Below are 23,529 nucleotides of genomic sequence, written 5' to 3'. Positions count from 1 at the left end.
ACCACCCCACGACCATGGTCACTGCTGTGTTTTGCTGTATTTTGCATAATGAAAGACCACATTGTTGTCTTGATTTCAATGTCTGCCTTTCCTGTTGAGCCTCCACCCACCCCCAACCCCATCGTGGAGTCACAGCTGTAAAGAGGACAGGAGACATGTGGAGGCTTTTGCAGAGCTAAGGGTTAGCTCACCATTGGGCCACAGTGGCTATCCCAGAATGCATCAGCTGTCTCTCATTCCCCACAGGAAGGGCTGCTGTGGACCAGACTCTGTAGGGAGGCCTGCCCACCACAGACCCTTCACTATTGAGGGAGGGCAATGAGGGGTTTGGGGGAGTCCTCTAGCCTGGGAACTACATGATCACTCATTCATTCAATAAGCGATATTAAGTACCTACTGTGTTCAGGCTCCTGCTGAGGCATTTTATAGGAATGGATACTTTAGTGATTTGTCAATTTATTTGCAGTTCCAGCGCCTCCTTTCCTGTGCTCTGTGTGGTGAGGGCTCTCAGTGGAAGAGGAAGCCAGGGTCAGATAAAGAAACTAGTGTGATCCAGGGTCCTGCCCTCCTCACTGGGTCACATGGAACATACAAATTTGGTGGCAGAACTCACTCTTCTTAAGATGGTGGCCAGAGTCTGACGGGGGTACAGAGGGCATTCCAAGGATATGTGGTATGACAAAGGTGGCTTCAGAGCAGGGGTGGTGGCTTTCATTCTCTACTGTGAAAGCGGGACACAGGCAGGGTGGGTAACAGCTTAGGGTTCAGTGATTTCAACATGGGGGAGGGAAGCTGGGGTGGGAGAGCAGGGAGCACTAACTGGGATGTGGGAGAGAGCAGGGAGCACTAATTGGGATGTAGGAGAGAGCAGGGAGCATCAGTTGGGATGTGAAAGAGAGCAGAAAGCCAGTTGGGATGTGGGAGAGCCGGGAGCACCAAGTGGGATGTGGGAGAGAGCAGGGAGCATCATTTGGGATGTGAGGGAGAACAGAGAGCACCAACTGGGATGTGGGAGAGCAGGGAGCACTGACAGGGATGTGGGCAGCCCTATTGTCCCTAGCAGTCTCTTGAGGCATGCCTCAGATAGCAATCTCTAGTCCAGTTTGTCAGTTGATTATGAAATAGTAGGAGTTTGGGGAAGTCCCCTGCCTGGGCCAAGGTCATGGACCTGACTATTCAGACACAGCGGAGGTCAGGAGTCATCCTTGCCAGAGTTAAAAAGCTCTTTCTGTCCCTGACACCGTCATACCAGCCCTTCCAGACCTCTCCCACATCCTGGTTGACAGACAGCATCTTTTTTTGGAATCAAGTGTAAGGGGAGCTCCTGGGGCGTCTTGCCAGCTCCCGTGGGCTTTGGACTTTGGGGACAGACAGTCTTGGGGCTGAGTTGTGGACTTGCTCTGATAAACTTGACTTTGGGTGACTCTGAACCTCAGTTTTCTCTGTGGGATGATGGTGCTGGACAGAGTCTGGTGAGCCTCCTTCACCTCCCTCCAGAGGTTCTGAGAGCAGCCGAAAGCCACTTGGAGCCCTCCAGGAAGGACAGCGCTTCACACAGGGCATGGCTTTAAATCTGTGAGAGTTCAGCAAGAGCCCTCCTGGGCTAGGTGGTCCCTGGCCCTCCGAGTGAGTGCCTTGGGCTTGACCTTCTGTTGACCTTCTGGAGGCAGCAGACTTTGCTGCCCAGCTTGCCCTGCCACGGGTGGGTGAGCCAAGCTGTTTTTAGCTGAGTTTTCCGGACGTGTGTTTCTGCTAAGCACTCCCTGAGGTCAGAGTGGAAGAGTCTGTGACAGACCAGAGCTGGGGCCTGAAGCCATAGATTAGAGCCGGATAGATTCTTGTGGCTTTCAGAGGGCCTTCCACTCTCCAAGTCCAGTCTTGTTTCTTCCTTGGAAGGCTGGGTGAGTGTCCCCGTCCCCACTTGCCTGCCTGTTCCTGCTGCCCACAAAACGGATGGTGGCCACTATGGTGTGTCGTAGGGTCCTGGCCTATTCACTGGGCCACATGCTTCTGACTCACCCAAGGAAGAATGTGGTGTTTTGGGAGAAGTTTTTAAAAATAGCCCAAGTCCTTCTCTGCCCTGCCCCACCCCTTTTTCCTGACCAGTCCCTGGAGAGGGTATCAGATCTCTTTCCGAGCTGATTTTTGGGGTGCGTTCTCTTGCACAGCCCAAAGTGTGGTGAGGGTATCAGATGGGTTATCTCAGATGGAATGTGTGGGTACAGGCTGAGGCAAGAGGAGAAAACCTATTCTAAGAGTGGGTGCCCAGTGTTTGCCTTCTCCCTCAGGAAGCTGCCCTGGAGCAAAGAAGTCCTCCCTCCACTCTTCCTTCCCCTCCTCCCTCTCCTCCGCCCTCTCCTCCTCCCTCCCTCCCTTTCTCCTTCCTTGCCTCCCTCCTTCCCTCTCCTCCTCCCTCCCTGCCTCCCTCCTTTCCTCTTTCCCTCCCTCCCTCTTTCCTTCCTTCCTTATGTTGATGTGGGAAAACCACAGCTCTCATCATAAAGGGAATAAGAGATGGTTTATTCTGGAGCCGTGTTGAGTGACCATAGCTGAAAACACAGATTTTAGGTTCCCACCCGGTCTCGTTCCAGCGTGGAAGCAGTTTTATGAAGGTTTTGTAGTTTTATAGAACAAAGGTCGTAAATCAAGGCACGTTTAAAACACATTGGTGGGTACACCAGAGAGCAGGCACAGCAAGGCACAGGAACTACTAACTCTTCAGGCACAAGAGGCTCTCTGGCGACATGCTCAGCGATTGGGCTGGTGAGAGGCAGTCACCTGCTAAGTTAATAGAGAGCAAAAAAAGTTTTTAATCTATTGTCCCAACATGTTAGTTCTAACCTACGAGGTCAAGGAATGGTTTTTCTGGAGGGCCAGTATTTAGCCCAAGATTAGGTCATTAGTTTCGAGACTGGCAACATTCCAGCCTCCACAGGCCTTCGATTCTAATCAGTCAGTCAGCTGCTGCGGGAAGGATGCCATTCCGGAGTTTTCCTTTACCCCTCATTCGCTGAGGCCTTATAGCTCCCCCAGGTGCCAGGCTATGCTCCTGGGGCTGTGGGTAGAGTGTGAATGCCAGCCATCGTGCCCGTCTCTGAGGTGGACGCTGGCTAGGAAGGGGAAAGGAGTGGGCCAGACACCTAAGGGTGCGAGGACGTAGCTCAGGTGGCAGATCTGGCATGCACAGAGCCCTGGATTCGATCCCAGGACCTCATAAACCACACATGGGACCAGCAGGGGGAGGTAGAGGCAGGGGGAGTTAGAGGAGGGGGGAGGTAGAGGCAGGGGAGGGGGTAGAGACAGGGGGAGGTAGAGGCGGGGGGGGGGAGGTAGAGGAGGGGGGAGGTAGAGGCGGGGGGGGGGGGAGGTAAAGCTTTCTGGAAGTACTGAGCACCGTGAAGGAAGGAAGGGAGGCTGGGCTGAGACGGCGTGAGGCCCACACTGGGAGCTGTGTGCGGGCCGTCACCCTCCCAGGAGGAAGGCGCAACAGAGCCCTGACAGAAAGGGAGACAGCCATATGGGTATATGAAGGAAGAACGTTCTAGGCAGAGGGAGGAGCTGCATGGTGGCCATGACCTGAGGGGAGAGAGCTGTCAGGGAGGGATGGGGGCAGAAGTGAACAGAAGGGAGGTCGTGAGAGCCTCATGGGCCGAGATGAGGAAGGCACTTGTGAAGGTTCCAAGCAGAGGACCGCAGGGTTGTGGATGGATAGGAGGGTGGGGTGGGGATGGGGTAGGTGGGGGCGGGGTGGGAATTGGCTCCCAGGCTCTGCTGGGAGCAGAGCTGTCGTGAGTGGTCCAATGAGCTGGCCCGCAGGGAGGAACAGGTGGCTAGCTGTTGGGAGGACTGGGACACCCTCTGGTGTGGGCTCAGAGACTCCAAGGTTGATGGAGTCAGGGTGCTGAGCAGACAGCAGGCAAGGGGCTGGTGTGCAGGACAAGGTCAGACCTCGGCCATCACTGTGGAGACAGCAGCGGGTGGGGCGGGGAACCACAGAACGGGTGAGCTCACTACGCAGAGGGCAGGGGGAGACGGTCTGGTTTGAGGCAGAGCCTAGGATCTAGGTTTGGGGTGTGAGTCAGGGGTGGAGGCAGGAAAGGTGGCTGAGGCAGAAGAGGGGAGACTGAGGAAGGGAGCTGTGGGTGACCTCAGGAGCCGGCTCATGGGTGGTGAGGAGACAGGTAATTTCTTACAGCAGAGAGAACAGGAGAGCTGGTGACAGATCCCAGACTTGCTTCTCAGGAGACTTTTGTAGAGGTGTGTGGAGAAATGGGCGACAGGAAGAGGAGATATAGGGTGGGGGAAATCCTCTTCCTTTTCTTCCCTCTTTTCTCCCCCTCCATCACCCCCACCCAGGGAAGGTTCTCATGTAGCCCAGGCTGGCCTTAGACTTGTCTTGTTTCCAAGGATGAACTTGATCTTCTTATCTTTTCTTTTTCTTTTTTTTCTTTTCCAGACAGGGTTTCTCTGTGTAGCCCTGGCTGTCCTGGAACTTGCTCTGTAGACCAGGCTGGCCTCAAACTCACAGAGATCCACCTGCCTCCGTGTCACAAGTGCTGGGATGAAAGGTGTGCGTCACTGCTGCCTGGTGGACTTCTATCCTGCACCGTCCAGAGAGCTGGGACAGACATGTGTCACCGTGCCAGGTTTTATGTAGGGCTGAGAGTTGAACCCTGGGCTTTGCGCATGCTCGGCAAGGTCCCGAGTTGTAGCTTCAGCCTTGTGTAAAGAGAAGGTCTGAGCTGTGTGAAGGTGGTGCACACCTTTGATCCCAGCACTCGAGAGGCAGAGGCAGGGGTCAGCCTGGTCTATGGAATGAGCTCCAGGACAGCTAGGGCTACACAGAGAAACCCTGTCTCAAAAATCCAAACCAAACCAAACCAAACCACCAAACAAGACAAGACAAGGTTTGATATGTTTCCCTGGCTGGCCTGTAACTTTCAAGGTACACCAGTCTGGCTTCCAGTTTGTGGAAACCCCGTCCCTGCCTCCTAAGTGCCGGGTTACCAGCATGAATCACCCTGCCTGGTGTGCCTCTGTGTCTTTAGGGTGGGCAGTCATGTAGCCATAGAGATGAGCTAAGACATGTGCTGCTGACGTCAGCATTAACCCAGAGAGTGGCTCTGCTCCAGGCTGCACACTTTTCCTTCTGCACCTGGAGAAGTTTCCACTCTGGTGGGAGCACGGGGGCCAGGTGAGGAGCAGGTGTCACACACTGCCCATCAATGTGATGTAAAGGCAGTGACAGGCCAGGCAGGTGCTCCCGCTGAAGAGAGTGTGTTCTGTGTGTATTGTGTTGTGTGTGTGTGTGATTGTGTGCATCTTGTGTGTGTTGTGTTGTGTATCGTGTATGTGTGCGGTGTATGTTTTATGTGTGTAATATATGTGTGTGTATGATGTGTGTGGTGTGGTGTATGTGTGATTGTGTGTGTGGTGTATGTGTATGATGTGTGTGTATGGTGTGTATCTGGTGTATGTGTGTATATGGTGTATGTGAGCGGTGTGTGTTTTATGTGTGTGATGTATGTGTGTGTATGATGTATGTGGTGTGGTGTGGTATTTATGGTGTGTGTATGTATGTGAGAGATGTGTGTATGTGGTGTTGTGTATGTGTGTGACTGTGTGTGCATGATGTGTGTGTATGGTATGTATCTGGTGTGTGTGTGGATGGTGTATGTGTGTGGTGTGTGTTTGGTTTATGTGATGTATGTGTGTGTATGATGTGTGTGAGATGTGTGTATGTGGTATGGTGTATGTGTGTGATTGTGTGTGTGGTGTGTGTTTGATGTGTGTGGTGTGGTATGTGTGATGTGTGTATGTGTCAATGTAGTACGTGTGTGGTGTATGTTTGATGTGTGTGGTATATGTGCATGTATGGTGTGTGTATGTGGTATGTGGTATATGAGTGTATAGGTATGGTGTATATGGCATGTGTGTATGTGTGTGTGATGTTTGTGTGATGTGATGTGTGTGTGGTGTTTTCATGTGTTTAAAAAGGTCAGAGGACAACTTTGGGGCTCACTTCTCTTTTTCCACCTTGTTGAGACAGGGTCTTTTTTCCTGACGTAGCTCTCACACCCCAGTGCGACTGGTCCATTAGCTTCTATGCAACTCTCCTGTCTCTGCCTCTGTCTTGCTGCAACCACAGGGGTGTGATGCTGCACTGAGCTGTGTTTATATGTGCCTTCCAGGGACTGACCCAAGGCTGTCGGACCTGCAGGGCCAGCACTTTCACCCGCTGGACCTTAGCACATTCCCAACCTGAATTCTTAGCCTGCGGAAATCTCTCCACGGTCCATGTGATCCGGAGGGCCCGGAGGTCACAGGGAGGGGCCCCAGAGAGGGTTACCTTGTACCAGGTCCTAGCTTGCGCTGAGACGCTTGGTGCCCTGCTGGGTGGGCTGCCATTGGACTGTGGTGGGAAACTCTGTAGGTATGGAGGAGGTGATAATGTACAGCTTAGTGCCCACCTGAGTGTGTGCTGAGCCCCTAGCAGCATGTCCTCTTAGTGTAGATCCCTTGGTGAGCTCTGGTCACACTCCAGGCCACGTTCGTTCCTCACCCCAACCCTGGGAGCCTCAGGTGCTCTGAGCGCATGCACTGGTTTCGCTCACACAGGGGACTTAGCCCAGCTTGGGCACAGTGAGCTCCAAGGATGCTCTGCCCTAGAGCACTCCGTATGGCACCTTCCTGGAGGAGGTGGGTTGCAATACCCATCTCCCCGTCCAGGGACCTGCCTGTCAGAAGTCGGGGCTGGGTCATTCCTACCACAGGGCCTGTACCTGAGGACAGCTGTCTGGGTTCCTTTGGCAGCTAGTCTAGCAGGAAGTGGGCACTGTTCTCATAAAAATGCTTATTGAATGGCAAAAGGGTGAGACACTTGAGGTGCAAGGGAAGAGAGGCGAGATTAAGCCCGTGGAGGTCAGGGCAAGTGAATTTGAGTCCTAGGGACACGGCCAACGTTGTGACCTGCTCTCAGTGCCGAGGCCACCTATGGACTTTGAATGCTCCTGACACTTGGGGCTGGACGTCATGGGACATGTGTGTGTGTGTCTCCCACCACACCCCAGAGTTTCCTTAAGATGCCCTCTCCGATCCCTTCCTCTAGCCCACTCTTTGCCTGCCTGTCCGGAGACTGTAGAACCTCAAAGTCCATTGTCCCCATCTCAAACTCCCCATGACGCTGGCTTGGTCACTTCATTAAGCCATGACTCTCCACACCCCCTCTCAGAAATAAGGATGGTAGAACTTTCTCTTCCAGGCAGGGAAGCTAACTTGGTCCAGGGGAGCGATGCCGCTTGGGATGTGGCTGGGAGCCCAGCATCCCCAGAGAAGAGGGTGGAGCAGTCTAGCTGACGGACTGGGGGAGGTTCGCATGTGCACTCTAGCCTGGCAGGACCCTGGTGACAGCAGGGTTAATGTGTCTGGGACTGGGAGGGGAAGGGGGTCTGAGTCTGGTGGCAGCTGGCTCTTCCAACCAGCAGCTTCTCCAAAGGGCTCTGGTTTCCAGGGCAACAGACCCCAGGGTCCCCTCTGGCTGGGCTGTGGGGTGGCTCCTTCCCACAGAGGCCCAGAGGGCGGGGCCTCTTGCCCTTCTTTCATTGACCAGGGGCTGGCCTAGGAGATCCTTGGGGTAAGGGCGGGCACCTACCCTGAGTTGGAGACAAGGGAACCTTTGTTCCTAGGTTGCTTCCATTGACCATGCCTCCCCCACCCCAGGGAGGAGAGACTCCCTCCCTGTTTCCTCTAAAGAAAGGAAGTTAAGAGACAAGGGCCTGAATGACCCAGTGTCTGGGGGCTCAGTGCCTGCATGGCCCAGAGGGGAGGAGCCAGGGCCTGCTGTCTCTTTGGTCCATTCTGCCGCCTGGAGGGAGCTCCTCTACGCCCAGCATGTCCCTTCAAAGGCAGCCACCGAGGGACTGCCCTGCCCTGTCTTCCAGTGTCTCTAAGCTCAGTGGTCTGTGGACCCCAGGGAGGTCCCTCACTTCTCTCAGGCTCTGGTTCTCAGATGGCGACTGAGGAAGACATGGTTTGACGTCATTTCTGCCCCTTGGCTGGTTCTGAGCTGGAAGAGCCATCTGTGAAATAGAACCTCCCTGTTAGGGCACTTAGAGAGAACTGAAGTGTCCCCCAGTGCCAGCCCCCCCCCAGCACTGAGGCCAGGACCACCGCACGATCACACACGTGCCTCTTGATTCCTCTCTGCCCATTTCCTGTGTGTGCGATCTCCACTAGGTGGCCCTTGCTGCGAAGGAATTCCAAGGGTTGGGCTTTGTAAGGTAGCCATGGTGCCCCCTCCTGGCTGGGACTCAGCCCCATTTCTTGCACAGAGCCTTGAGGTGGAGTCCCTGTGGGATGGTTTTAGTGCATGCTTCCCCTCCCACTACCTGAAGCCTGTCCCTACAGAGGCCACCACAGCAGCTCTGTGCCCTTTACTCCCAAGCGGGGACATACTATGTATTTAGTTGGGCGGCTGCTGTAGACCACACCCTGGCCACCGTTCCTGGAGGTGAAGCGCAGCCCAGGACATCCCAGAGCTTCTGGTCTAGTGAGCAAGACCCCTGTAATAGGGGCTGTGTCACCAACCTTGTGTGTGTCCTGTGTTGTTTCCAAAATAACTTCTTGGCTTGGGAGTAGCCACACCCCAAGTCAGAACCTCTATGCGTCTTTTTTAGAAAGTTGCGCAGCCAGGGCCCCGGAAACTACTGTGTGAGGAGAATCAGAGCAAGGGTCTGAAAGGAGAAAGCGGGGTTTGAAGGTCTAGTAGGAGCTTGTCGATTGCGAGAGGATTCCATCTGGAGAGAACAAACCATATGAACCAAGGCCCAGAGGTCTGAAGCAGGGCCTTGCTGTCACAGGGTAACAGAATTCCAAGACAGGACAGGAGCCGCTGGACCGGAGGGTACGGGTAAAGGGTGATGTGGGAGGGCCTGGCTTACGGCCTGGATGAGGAAGGGGCTATGTGGTCAAGCTATGGGATCATCACTGAGATTCCTGAGGTGGGGGACCCTGGAGGGCAGTGGCCCAGCCCTAGCTCCTTGCTATCCACCCGCTTCACGCTCCACCTTCACTGGCTTTGTTGGTTTGTTTGTTTGCTTGCTTTTCTGGAATCTGGGAGCCAGACATGCTGTCTCTGAGGTTGGAGTTCCTCAGCTGGGTGCCTGGGCCACAGCGTGTTCCTGGTGTCTCGTCCGAGGGTGGTCAGAAGATGTCTGGTACAGACTAGTGCAGCTGGACCCCCAGTCCTTCCCCTCCCCCAGCCCCCCCACCACGCTCCACTGTTGTGAATGTCTGGCGTCGCACATAGTCCTTCCTGAAGTCTGAGTCCCCCAGGGAGTGTTTCCTGGGGTTCCTGAGGGAGGAAGCTGGATGGGAATCAGTCTGAAAACTACCCACATCCAGGCCAGTGCCTGGGAAGGGAGTTCAGCTCCTGAGACCCACCGCCACCAACCTTCAAACTCCAGAGGGAGGGTAAACCCCAGGGAAACCCACAGGCCAGCTGACGGAGTTCCTAGCTGAGAGAGGGTGAGCTGCTATGAGGGTGCTGGATGCTTCCTCTCTGGGGTCTGGTCACTGAACTCCACACAGCCTACACACCACGCATCCCCCAGAGCCCAGGCTTTCTCCCTTGTCCCCCCCCCCGCCATTCCCACCCCGAGGGCCACCCCAATGAACAGATCCAGCTCTGGGGTCTACCTACCTGTCTAGTCTTATTTTTAAAAGGTGTCCGAAAGAGGAGCAAATCTGTATTCCTACAACCCGAATGTCCCATGGCCAGTGTTTCCATTTTAACAGCGACCACGGTGGCTATGGGGCTATTCGTTGTCCAATGCTTTATCTTAGCTCAGGACGTCTTTCTGCTCCGGGCAGGTGTTCCCCGCCTTGGGTGGCACACTCAGAAGTGGGACTTATGCTCAGAAAGCCCTGGGTTCAGATCCCTACTTTGAGCCATGGCCTCTTCAGTCACTGTCTGGCTTTTGCTGTGCCCACTGGAGAAGGTCTGTCCCTTTCCCTTGGACATCTGGTTAGCTGAAGTGTGGTATCTGAGTCCATGTCTAACTCTGAGGATGTGCTGAGGGTCTTGGCAGGTGGCGGTAGGAGGACTGGAATTTTAAGGTCATCCTCAGCTACATAGTAAATTTGAGGCCAACCTGGGCTACCTAAGACTCTGTCTTAAGTAATAACAAGAAGAAGAATGGCAGTAGATTGGCTGAATGTTTGTAGTGTAATCCAGTAGTCAGAAAGAAAATGTGGTTTTCATTGTGTGTGTGACTGCGTTTTCTCCCCCCCCCCCCATGGAGTTTCTCTATATAACCCCTGGCTGGCCTGCTCTGTAGACCAGGCTGGCCTTGAACTAACTCACAGATCCATCTCCCTCTTCCTCCTTGTGCTAGGATTAAAGGTGTGTGCTCTCCTCGGTGCTCACTGCAAAGGGACTGAGGGGTCAGAGGAAGAGCTCCCTGCCACACTCACTGGCTCTGCCCTCCCGGCCCTTTTCCTCTTTGCACTAGCCAGGGTTGCTGAGGCTGGGGCTCAGTACAGTGTTTGCCTGCCTTGCACAAAGCCCTGGGCTCAGCCTTCGGCATTGCGTAAACTGGTCATTACAGTTCACATTTGTGATCTCAGCCCCCGGGAAGGTGAGTGTGGAAGGATCAGAAGCTCCGAGTCAGCCTCAGCTACACAGCTTGAAGGCCAGCCTGGTCTATCTATATGAGACTTTGTCTCTAAACAAACCACCAAACAAAAATATCAAAAGGAAAAAGGATGAGGATGAAGAGAAGAAGAGGAGGAGGAAGAGGAGGAAGAAGAGGAGGAAGGAGGAAGAAGAGAAGGAGGAGAAAGGAAAAGAAATGTAGCAAGGTTCTGAAATGGTTGGACCTCTACTCCTGCCCGGCTACTTTCAGATGTATATCTTCCCCGTCAAGAGAGCCCCCCACAGGGAAGGTCTAGCTTGGCCCTGCCTCACAGCACCAACAACGCCATCACCCGGGCTCCAGCTCCTGCCTTGGAAGCTTCCAGAGTCTTCACAGTGCAGGGAAATTTTAAAAAGCACCACATTCCCAGCCAATCAGCTCCTGTCCTGCTCCGAGCACTCTGTTTTCTATCTGGCTCCTCTCTGTTGTGGCCTTGAGGCCTCTGGGCAGGCATGTGTATACCCACAATACTGAAGCAAAGCGGGGGGGGGGGGTGAGGGGAGGCCGTGACCACAGAGAAAGGCACCCTCAAAGACCCCATCTCTCCAGGATGCTGTTTCTGGACACTCAGGGCTGCAAGTTCTGGGCTCTTGGTCCTCTCAACTCCTGTGGTATAGAATCCCAACAGAGTCCTGTTTACTGCCCCTCATTGTGGGGTGACTTGTGGGGATGGGCATATTGGCACACAGTCCTTCAAAGGCTCCTGTTGACTTCAGCTGTCCTGACGAGCATCCTGAGGGATAGGTCTTAGATCTTTATCTCAGATGCAGGCACCAGGGCTGTGTTGAGCTGGGCTGTCAGTGGTCACATGGGACTCTGACCTGGGCCCCAACTCCAAAAAAACTGGTTGTCACAGCCTGTGTTTTATGTGTTAACAAATAGCTGCCTGGCCGAGACCTGTGTCCCTGAGTCCTCTTTGGAAGTTCTACCTGTGTCCCGTGTATTTCTTGTTACCCACAGGGGCCTGTAGAGGTGACCATGGGTACCTTTGTGTCAGTCCCCTTACTTTGCCACATCCTTAGTGGCTTTGTGTAGAATGACAGCCACAAGCCTGTGCGTGTGAGCAGGGCTCACCAGCATATGCCCATGCCAAGAGGAGTTTTTAGTCCCCCTCCCTTTTAGCCTGGATCACGTGCCTCCAAAGTCCAACCTTAAGTCCAGAAGAGCAGTGTAGCCAGAGCGTTGAGCAGAGTTGCTGAGATCAGAGCCCTGTATTGTCACCTGTCCCCCTTGACTGTATGACATGACCTGAGGCAAATCCTCTCTGGCCTCTGTTTCCTTCTCTTTAAATGATTGGGTGTCTTAGTAAGGGTTTCTATTCCTGCACAAAACATCATGACCAAGAAGCAAGTTGAGGAGGAAAAGGTTTATTCAGCTACACTTCCATATCGCTGTTCTTCACCAAAGGAAGTCAGGACTGGAACCCAAGCAGGTCAGGAAGCAGGAGCTGATGCAGAGGCCATGGAGGGGTGTTGCTTATGGGCTTGCTTCCTCTGGCTTGCTCAGCTGCTTTCTTATAGAACCCAGGTCTACCAGCCCAGGGATGGCACCACCCACAATGGGCTGGGCCCTCCCCCCTTGATCACTAGTTGAGAAAATGCCTTACAGCTGGATCTCATGGAGGCATTTCCTCAAGGGAGGTTCCTTTCTCAGTGATAACTCCAGCTTGTGTCAAGTTGACACAAAACCAGCCAGTACATGGGGTGATGTGGGAATTAGATGGAAACGAGGGGAAAGTTTCCCACTCCGTAGGTACTGGTGCATGTCTTCCTGTCTCAGAGAAACCTTAGGCTCTGAAGGAAGAGCAGGAGAGGAGGACGTGGGACTTCTCAGCCTGGCAGGGAAGGGCTCTGAATGGCATAGTTATCACGCCATCTTTGTGAGACTGGGTGATGGTGCCTCCATTTTTCCTTTGAGAAATGGGCATTTGTTTTCCTGCCTTTGGGTCCTAGCGCTCAGAAGGAAGAAACAAGGGGTGAAGCCCACCACGGAAGGAGCCCTTGCAGGAAAGCTTCGATTTGCAAATGGGGTGACATCAGTCCTTTACTGAGCATTTATCCTTGTAGACTTGTAGAGGTGAACCCTGAAGGCTTGTGAATTCCATCTCCACAAGGCCCAGGTGGGGCGGAGCGGGGCGGGGCCAGGCGGAGTGGGGCGGGGCCAGGAAGCCAGATGCCCACTAAGGTCTTATTCAAAACACCAAGGGAACCAGGGCAGCCTCTGCCTGTAGAGCCAAGGCCGATTAGGACTTGAGAGTGAATTGTGATGTTGTCTATGGCACTGCCCGAGAAGAAAGATTGGGCTAGGGAATGGCCCAGCGTGTCTGAGGGCTTACTGCAGGAGCATGAGGACTTGAGTTCAAATCCCCGGCACACAAGAAGCCAGGTATGGCCAGAAGCCTTTAACTCTAGCTCTGTGTGTGGGCTGAGTAGGCAGTGAGGTGGGGTGAGTTGGGGTGAGGTGGGAGGGTAGAGACAAGAGGATTTCTGAGCACACAAATACACACACACATACACATTCACAAACACCATTAAAGATAAGATATATGTTTAGGAGGAGGTTGAGTTGGGACTGTGGGAGAGTGCTTATCTGACACACGCAAGCCTCCGGGTTCCAACCCAGGGTCAGAAAGCAAACAAAACCCCGTTTCTGTGTGCACTGTTCTGGTGTCAATAAGAATTAAGCAAAAACGGGCTGGAGAGATGGCTCAGCAGTTAAGCTGCTGTTCCAGAGGACCTGGGTTCAATTCCCAGCAACCACACGGTGGCTCACAAACATTTGACGGCCTCTTCTATTGTGTCTGGAGACAGAAACAGTGTACTCATATACATGATATAAATATTAAAAAATAATTTTAAAAAGAATTAAACAAAACCAAAACCCAAACAGTAACAGTACAGAGGTCTGTGTGCTCCCGTGTGAACAGGCTGAGGTGGTCAGCAGTCCCTGGGTTTGAGGCACTTGACATCCTCAGACAGTGTTGGGCTCTGTGTATGCTTTGGAAGCAGGGCTGTCAGTGAAGACCCCATTGTTGCATAAGACGTCAATGCTAACAAGCAGTAAGGAGGCAGGACATTTGTGGGAACCCTCTGGATAAAAACTACAGTTAGGGAAGGCAGATGCTGACCCTCTGGTCTTTCATGGCATCCTGATCCCTCTGGGGGAGTGAAGGGAGATGCCCAGTGCGAAGGATGAGATGCAGTGACCCAGGACATGTGAGTGCGTGGCAGAGGGTTGTTCTGTGGTCAAGGGGACAACAGCAGAGCCCTGGTGACACGCTTGACTTTAGGGTGGCTGAAATAAAAGATGGTGTCATGAATGGGGGTAGGGGACAGCTGAATAAGCATGTGACAGCTAGTGAATATGTTGGATTGTTCTAGAAACACTTTTTTTTTTTTTTTGGAGACAGGATTTATCTGTGTAGCCGTTACTTACTGTCCTAGAACTTGCTCTATAGACCAGGTTGTCCTCAAACTCAGAGATTCACCTGCCTCTGCCTGGAGGAAGGGTGTAAACCACCACTGCCCAGTTTAGAAGGATTGTTAAGAGACTAAGATTTGCTGTTTCTGGGAGCTTAGGCCCTGATATAGAAGAGAGATTGTGTGTGCGGGTGTGCATGTATGTGTGTGTGTGTGTGTGTGTGTGTGTGCATGTGCTTGCTTGCATGTAGTTGTATAAGTGTGAAAGCATGCATGCTTGTGTTTGTCTGGTGCCCACAGGGGCCAGAAGAGGGCATCAGATCCCCTGGAACAGGAATTCTAGACAGTTGTGAGCCACATGTGGATTCTGGCAATCAACCCAGGGTCCTCTGCGAGAACAGCCGATGCTCTTAACCCCTGAGCCATCTCTCCAGCCCCATGGTTCCTTAAGGGGCGCGAATAGTGTCTGTCTTTGGTTTGAGTCCTGCCTCTTCCTAGCGGTGTGATCTTGGGCAAGTTTCAGGCACACTCTGGACCTCCTTTTCTTATTATGATGTGTCAAACTACACAAGTGCTTGTCACGGGCTCGGGGTGACCTTCGTGCTGCGCGAGCTCCGTGAATGTCCCTGTCACAACTTTTTTTTTTTTTCTGACATTCTTGCACATTCCACTTTTGTTTGGTCAGTTAGTTAAAAAAAAAAATGAGAGCTATTTTTAGTTAGCGAAAACAAAAGGAAAACAGGTCCACGGCCAGCTGGTGACATAGTCAGGCTCGGCAGAGCTCTCTGCTCCTTCTTCAGGCCCGACTCCGTCTAGAAGGACAGCTATCACATCTGAGGCGCAGGGCACCTCTCCGTGCTCCGTAAGGGACATCTGGCAAGGTTGCTCCAGAGCCTGGGGACCGCCATTTCCTATGACCCAGCCTGCTTTATGTGTAAACTCCATGGAGCGAGAATGACCTGTGCCACCTGGGATTCTGTCGCTGTCCTGGGCAATCACTTCTTTGTAGCCGTTTGACTCCCACAACTGTGTGCCTAGGTTGCTGGCTGCTTGCCAACTGGCCAACCCCATAGGGCAGGACCGTGAGCAACAAGAGAGGGTGGCTTTTGTCATGGGCACAGGAGGGGCCTGGTGAGGAGTCAGAGCTACAGGAGCCTGTGGTATTGGGGGTACCATAAGGAGGAAGTGTCTAGACCTATTCCTGACCCTCCAATCCAGGACATTATGGTTTTTAAAGTATGGGGACTTGGCTGTTCAAGTGTGACCCCAGGCCACGAGATAGAGGATATGGGACAGATCTTTTTGGCTAGACCACAGGCTCCTAAGGGCTGGCCCCTTGACAGTAGCTAAGGCAGATAGTGGCTGCAGTGAATTCTGGGAAGATGGGGGTTTCTGCCGTGTAGCTGGCAGCTTTTCTATAAGTTAATGATTTATGCGGGATAGAGGCCAGGCCCTTTCTGGGGCTGCCGGGAACGTGCGTGCGGCTGGGCCCGAGCACGGCTTATGAACCGGGCTGGCTTGCTTGCTGCCCCTCCCTCAGGTTATCTGACCGTCTCTGGCTTTCTTTTCACAGGTGAGCAGCGAGGACGGAGGTAGACTGAGTTAGACCCTGTCTGATGGCTTCCTCGAACCCTCCTCCACAGCCTGCCATAGGTACTGTACCCCAGGATCCTGGTTACAGGGCTGAGCTACTAGTTGGGGGTAGGTTGAGCTCTGCTGGCTACATGCACTGTCTCTATCTGCCTCAGGTTCCCTGTCCACAAAATGGAGTCATGTCAGGCATCTTCTGATGACCTGTTGCCTAAGATCACCTGCAGAGATGGACAGTTTGGGGACTGGGATTGAGGGTTAATTGGGGCTCGACTTGAAGGTGCAAATTGGGATTGGGGGGGGCAGGCTCTGACAAAAGGTTGGATCTTGGAGGTATCCTAGTCTTGACCGTTTTATGAAAAGAAGAAAAAAAATATTTACCCAACAAAACCACTTGTTGATCTGGAATTTAACCCAGCTTCCTGTGTTTTACTTGGCACCCCCTTCAGTGGGGCCCCAGCTACCACAGGGTGGCATCTGGACCCTGTCCTAATGGACCCGGCCATGGCTATTTTGCCCACAAGCCCAGCTTCCTGCCCTCTTGTCTCCCCCTGCCCCTTCCGGACCCCTTTAGGGAGGAAAGCAAGTAAATCTGCAATAGCGAGAGCTCCCAGCAGTGCCTGACATATACTGTGAGCTTTGTTGTGGGACATGGCGTCTTTATGGCTCAGTGTCCTTGTCCATAAACATGGGATACTCACGATTCCCTCTTTAGTACGGTTGCAAGGTTTAGACACACATACGGAACTCTGTGTGGCAACCAGTGCTCAGTGAGTAGGAGTGTATGTCACCGAAGGGCGTGGACAGCCTACCCGAATCCTCCCGGAGAGTCTAAGCCCTGGTGGGGCCAGAAGACGAGTCTCGTTCCCTCTGGAATGTTCCTTCGTGAAGTATGAGGAACCCACTAGTTGCCGGTCCCACCATCACTCCGGTGGGAGGAGCCTCCCAGAGGACGGGTTTCTAACAGCAGTGGTGGCCTTTAGTGTTTCTGCTTCCTAGACTCACTTAGGCTGGCTCTCTTGAGGACTGGGTGTGTCTGTCAAGGCCCTGAGTGACTGACACCTGTCCAGATGGTGAGATAGGTCTGGGCCTCCAGTCATCCGGGGCTGGGACATTGGATCTTCCTTCTGATAAAGAGCAGGGTGGAGAGTCCTGGGGAAGCGATGGAGGGCAGCCAGCTGGGAGGGTTTCTATGCCGTGCCAGGGGCCTCAGGTTCCCCTGGCTCCTGCTGCTGGGGCCTCTGGCTCTTTTTCTTCTACCCTACAAGGAGGCTGGTTGGGAAGTAAGAATGAAGACAGACCAGACCAGAACTTCTTTGCTGAGGTTCTGACTGACAGCGGGCTCTCCTGTCACCTGTTGGACTGGCCCCTTGTCCGTGTCTAGTTCTCAGTTTTTGAGGAACGGATGCCCTCAGATAACAGATCTATGCTGGTCCACCCCACGGTTCATGCCCAGTGTGTGCTGGGGGTGAGGTGGGCGGGACTTGATTTCGGTCGCCGAGTCTTGCTGCCCAGTGAGCGGCACCCACTCCCCATCCTGGCACATCCCATGTTTCTTCACCCTTTCTCCGGCTGTAGCTTCAGACCTGGTTCTTTCCCAGGCCCTGACAAGCATTTTCTGGCTCCTCTTCAGGCATAGCCTTGTCTCTCCTCGTGCATTTTCCCCCACGCAGGGTTCTCAGCGAGCTCTGAGACCTCAGGCCAATGTCTTACGTTCATCCCATTCACTGGCTCAGGGCTGACGGGAGCTGCGGGTTGGATTCTCAGGTGACACAGATGAGACTGGCCGGAGCAGTTTGCACTCCTGAAGGAAGGAGGAGCAGAAGTGACCTGAGTTCTTGACAGCCCCCGGGGGAGACAGTGTGACCTGGGCTGGCCTGTGAGCTGGAAGGAACTGTACTAATTGTTATAATCATGCTGGAGTTAGGAGCCTATAAGGTAATTAGTGATAGCAATGTGCCCACATCATTGTCATGCAAATACCAGAGAGTCACTGAGTTTAGCCTTTGCCAGGGGCCTCCATCTTTGCCCGCCTTTCCTCGGGCAGTCCTGGGAGCCCAGGGTCAGGTCCCTCCACGCTCACCCTACAGCTGATGCTCAGCTTAAGACCTCAGTCACTGGTGACACCTGCCATATGTGCATGGAAAGGCAGGAGTGACAGACAGAGGACACTGAGGGGTTAGGCATCCGTGAAACAGGATGGGTCTGTGTCGTACACTCCCCAAATAGCAGGCAGTGACTCTGTGGACCTAAACTCAGGAGCTGAAGTTTTTATTCTGAGAGCTGGGTGTGGTGTCAAATGTCTCTGAGCCGAGCACTCCCTTCAACCACAGCAGGCTGGAGGCAGGAGGGTCAGAAGTTCAAGGTTGTTTTAGGTTACATAGTGAGTTTGAGACCAGTTTGGGCTGTGTGAGACCCCTGACTCTGAAAACCGAGTGGGGGGGTGTCCCAGGATCTCCATGGCAACCTTACTGACCAGTGGCAGATAATGGCCTGAGGAGGTGGGAACAGAAAAAGACATCTGAGAAAAGATCATCTCAGGCCCTGGAGCAGCTAGCGCACAGGACCTTTGTACAGCAAGAAGACCAGTGTGGCTGGGGTAGAGAGAAAAGGGAGACAGCAGAGGTGTACACAGACACTTATGTACATAATGTAAATATAGTTGACAGTCTCAAAACTGTACTTGATAGGGGTTGGCAAGATGGTCCAGCTACTGGGTAGTGGTGATTGCTGCCAAGCCAAAAGACCTGAGTTCAATCCCTGGGACCTACATGGCAGAAGGAGAGAAACAACTATCTATGTTGTTCTCTGACTTCTACCAGAGTGTCTTGGCACTTTGTCTACATATATACATACACACATACACAAAAACCCCATAATAAATAATTTTAAAAATTGTGCCCAATCTTATTTTGTTAAAATATCGGATATTATCAACCTGATATCTGGTAGATTGTATTTGGAGTTTATGAACATCACTGTGTAGTAATTATATATTTTTAGATGTCTGAAGCAAGTGAGTCATTTCTGTTTTCTTTGTTTCTTGTTTTTGAGATACAGTTTCACTGTGTAGCCCTGGATGTCCCAGAACTCACTCTGTAGACTAGGCTGGCCTCGAACTCAGAGATCTGCCTGACTCTGTTTCTGTGATTCATTTGTTGGAAATTTATACTATTGTGTGTGTGAGTGTCAGTGTTCTCCGGGAGGTCAGAGGACAGCTTTGTGGAGCTGGGTGTCTTCTTACATCTTTGTGTGACCTCCACTGTGGAACTCAACCCTCAGGCTGGTGTCACCAGGCCATGAGTGGCTTCACCCATTCCTAAGTCATCTTTCTGGACCCAGAGGGTTTTTTCATATGTGTATGTGAGTGTGGGTGCACATGTCTGTGTCTTTGGAGGCCAGGAGGTGGCATTGAGTCCCCTGGAGCTGGAGTTACAGGCGGTCGTGAGCTGCAGGGTGTGAGTGCTGGGAATTGAACTCAGGTCCTCTGTAAGTTCTCCTAACTGCTTGGACAGGGTCTCTGTAGCCCAGGCTGACCTCAAATCTGTAGTCCTCCTGCCTCAGCTTCCTGAGTGCTGTGATGACAGATATCAGGCACCACCTCAATCAGGAGAGCTAGTGTCCCATCTACATGTCCCTCTGAGCAGCACCCTGGATACCTCCTGGCCACCACGGGGAAGGACGGAATCTTCCGGTGGGAGAGGCAATTGGAACTGGAGGTAGCCATCCCTTTGTCTATCTGCTAGTGCGTCTACTCTGCTCTGGCCTCCTTCCTTACTCATGTCCTCAGGGTCTCAGGCAGGCTCCATGTCTGTCACTCAAGTTAGAGCCCTTAGATAATCCATGCCGGGCTGGGGACAACACGTACCCCAGAAATTCCCAACTAGTAGGGATTTGCTCCCTAGGAGAACAAATATAGCAATGTTTGGAGACACTTTGGGGTGTCACATTGGTAGGCAGCTACCATCCCAGCGTGGGATGCTGCTGAGCCCACACGGTGTGTGGGAAGGAGCCGTGGTGGGACTGTCCCTTTTTGAGTCACTGACGCTGAGGCTAAGGAATGTTTGAGCCCCTGCGGCCAGCCTTAGGGAGCTCTGCTTTTCTTCTTGTACGGGGGAGGGAACCAGGAGGTGTGATGCGACTTGCGTTTGTGAGATTCTGCTCTTAGTTATGTAGCTCTGCCTCAGGAGGACCCTCAGAGTCAGGAGTGTACCCTGATGGACAGAAACCGCAGTCCTTCAGTATTTAAACAAAGCCTTATAGTAGAGCTATGGCCTGGCCCAATCAGGCCCTGACAGGAAAGGGCACAGTCCGCTAAGGTATTTGGGACCCATGATTGGCGGAGATGACACGCCATATGGAATAAGCCAGAGTGAGCTTATATGCAAGGCCAGGGTGAGCCAAGCCAGAGGTTGGGGCAGCGGGAGGCACCTTGTCAGTGAGCTTAGGCTGTGAAGAATGAGGAAGGGGACGGAGAACAAACCAGGAAAGGAGGAACAGGAAGTGAGGTCCTACTGGAGACCTCTGTGCTGGGAACTCAGTGGGAAACTCAGTTCTCACACCCAGCTCCAGCCAGCCCTGCCCCAGGGCCCGGGTGTCATCTGCCGTGCCCACCCCCCCACAACGGTGTTCCCGAGAGCGGTTTCACACCGATATTCATATAAAGAGCCTGCTCACTCTCACTAGCCCCCACACAGAACACACTAGCACAGATACACACAGAAACAAGTGTCTTCCCTGTGCATTTAAAGGGACTGGGAAACCAGCTAGGATGCTGGTGCACACCTTTAATCCCAGCATTTGGGAACTAGAGGCGGGTGGATCTCTGAGTTCCAGGTCAGCCAGAGCCTTGTCTCAAAAGGCTGAGAGGAGAGACTCTCTTCAGAGCACCTCTACAGCTCTCAGAGAACTGACCTAGGGCCCGGGTTGCTTTAGGAACAGGGCCGACTCTCTGCTATTAACAGTGTGAGCCTAGTTTCCAGAACTGCCAACCAGCCTTCAGACACTCTTCCCACAGCCCACTAACCCCTCCTCTCTTCCAGGAGATCCCCTGGCTTCCAGAGCTCCAGGCCCCTCCCCCGAGGTGGAGGAGGACTCCGGAGAAGCCTTTGAGTTTGATGACAGTGATGAGGAGGAGGACACCAACACTGGCCTGGTTGTCCCTGGCCTCGCCCCTGAGAGGGATACAGAGCCCTCGCTGATCTGCTTTGACACTGTCCCTGGCTCAGGTGAGGTGTCTGGGAGTCTTAACTGGGCAAGTGGGGCTTACAGACAAATCCCAGAGCTCCCAGGGTCTCCAGTAGCCAGGAAAGGGAGCCACTGGGAAGAGATTATATCCTGCTTTTCTTGGGAAAGGAATTCCTAGCATTCCTGCAACATCTGGCTTGCACTCTGTCGTGGGAGGGGGGCTTGGCTGGTTCTGTTAGGGGCACAAGCCTTAAGCCCTTGTAACTTCCCAGCCATGGCTCCAAAGAACCCATCTGTCTGCTTGGGGAGCCAGCACCCCAGGGGTGGGAGGGCTCAGTCATGTTGACAGTAAATGTCAGCTGCTGGGCTCTCAGATCTGTCATCTGGGCTACTCTGGGGACTGGATCAGCAGGAAGTTCCTGCAGATAGCAACCCTTCCAAGAGCTGGTGTTGGTGGAAGGCTGGCAGACTGGGTCCTGACTGAGGTTGGGCCATGGGGACGGTGTGGGGCAGGTAGGACAGGTAGGAAGCTTACTCCATAGAGAGGGGCCAAGGGGATTCTACAGACACTCTGGTTCCTCGGAGGGGCGGAGAACAGGGGGTGGGAATGGGCTCAGCTCCTGGGGCCAGGCTCTGCCTCACAGGCCTTCTCTCTTTGCTCTTCCCACAGACCTGGACCCAGCAGCCGTACCATCCCAGACAGAGTAAGTGAGCTTTGCCCACTGGGAAAAGAGTGGAGCTGGTCAGGGGTGTGGGACAGGGTGGGACAGAGGAGAGTACTGTAGTTTGTTAAGACCCAGATGAGGTCAGTGCTGAGGTTCGCTGTGGTGGCCTCTTTCTTTCTTTTGCCTGGGAGCCTGTTGCGTAGGAGGAAGCAGGCCTGTCCCCGGACCCGAATCCAGGCCTCTCACTACACTAGTGGCCTCGGTGGACTCGCAGACTCTCCTGCATCCTTGTGTTCCTGCTGGAACCGGAAGGGAGAGGAAACCCCCCCTCTGGAGTTATCCGTGGGAGCTAAGATGCTGTGATTCCTTCTGCTCATGCCTGTCCTTTCCGGTTTTTAAACTAAAATTTTTATATTCATTGTGTGTGTGCGCGTGCGCACGCGTGTGTCATGGTTCGTGTGCAGAGGTCAAAGGTTATCTAGCAGGTGTTAGTTCTCTCCGCCCACCGTGTAGGTCCTGAGGAATTAATTGAACAAAGACCTTCACCTGCTGAGCCATCTCACTGCCTACTCTTTTTATTTTATTTTATTTTTTTATTTTTGTGTGTGTGTGTGTGGGGGGGGCAGACAAGTTTTCACATGGCCTAGGGTGGTTTTGAACTCGCTATGCAGCAAGCCATGACCAGGAACCTCTGATTCTCTTGCCTCTGCTTCTAAGATACTAGGCATGTGCCACCGTGCCTGGTGCTGAGGAATAAGCCCAGGCCTAGGATGCCAGGCGGACACTGCTCTCAATACATCCTTAACCCCCCATTTAAAAAGAATTCTTCTTTTGTTCCTTTTTGTTGTTGGTGGTGGTTTTTTTTTTTTTTTTTTTTTTGGTTGAGACAGGGTCCTGCTTCAGTTGTACTAATGTCAATCCTCCTGCCTCAGCCTCCCAAGCTCACATCACAGGTGTGAGCCACCGGACCTGGCTTCATTCTTGCTTTGTGGTTGTTGTTGGGAATTCTTTGCTATCTTGTCCCGGGAAGCAGGACACCTTGGTGGCCAAGGCCACAATTCTGGAGCCTTGTGTTAACCCATTCACTCACTAATGTTGGGGCCATATGGAAGCCAAAGTCCTTCTGGCCTCTGGTTTCCTCCTCTGCAAACTGAACCACTGATTTTTTCTCCTGCTGTGCCTAGCTTAACTCACAGTCAGTGGCTACTTAAATGTATTATATTAATTCATGTAGTGTGTGTGTTTGTGTGTCATGGCACACAAATGGGGGCCAGGGGACAGCTTGCAGGAATGGGTTCTCTCCTGCCGTGTGAGTTGAAGGGACTTGAACTCATGTCCTGAAGCTTCCTTATCCCAACTTTCTGAGCACTTTTGGCAGCCAAGGGAAGGTAGTTTGAATCACAGTCCCTCTATTCTTAGGGTAATATAGAGTATGTGTGTGTGTTGGTGTGTGTTTGTGTGTGTGTGTGTGTGTGTGTGTGTGTGTGTGTACGAGTGCGTGCACACATGTACATATGTGTGTGTGCTTGTGATGGTAGGGTGATAGATAGTTTATGGCTTAAGGCATCTGGGACCCTGGCTCTCCTGATGTGAGGAGAGGAGAGGACCCTTTTGTTTCCCATGGTTAGTTGAAGGCTGGTTCTTGGGCAGATGGCCCTAGGTATCCAGGACAGATGCTCTTGCAGGAAAGGGAGGGCCTCATGTATTTTTATCGCTCATGTTGAGTGGGTGGACCCTCAGGGTTTCTGCCTGGCGTGGGGTGAGTGAGCAATCTCAGTGTGTGGGCCCCTCTCCTCTGTGATTAGCTGGACTGGATGAACGTGGTTCCTCTGTATTGCCTGTCTGTCTGCTCCGTCTGGAATTCCCACAGGTTCACCAGGGTACCAAGTCAAAGAGAACTTCAGCCAGGGGTCTTGGAGACAGGATGAAATATTGTACGGATGCTTATCTAGGGGTCTGGGGCATGATGGGAAG

General features: G+C 53.0%; 1 protein-coding gene across 4 annotated transcripts in view; it reads left to right on the top strand.

Annotated features, from left to right (window-relative positions):
- The window catches only part of ARHGEF10L (Rho guanine nucleotide exchange factor 10 like), a gene marked incomplete at its 5' end in the record, with an annotated part of 133,179 nt that overhangs the window by 18,097 nt on the left and 91,553 nt on the right, over positions 1 to 23,529 (top strand). For all 4 annotated transcript variants that reach the window (XM_080921207.1, XM_080921206.1, XM_080921205.1 and 1 more), the window contains 3 exons: positions 15,687 to 15,766; positions 20,746 to 20,931; positions 21,561 to 21,594. In XM_080921207.1, the coding sequence (XP_080777333.1) occupies positions 15,730 to 15,766; positions 20,746 to 20,931; positions 21,561 to 21,594 (257 nt within the window). The remainder of the gene's footprint in view (positions 1 to 15,686; positions 15,767 to 20,745; positions 20,932 to 21,560; positions 21,595 to 23,529) is intronic.

Source organism: Micromys minutus, assembly GCF_963924665.1.
Source record: "Micromys minutus genome assembly, chromosome: 9".
Taxonomy (NCBI): Eukaryota; Metazoa; Chordata; class Mammalia; order Rodentia; family Muridae; genus Micromys; species Micromys minutus.
This window is presented reverse-complemented; position numbering and strand designations above follow the sequence as displayed.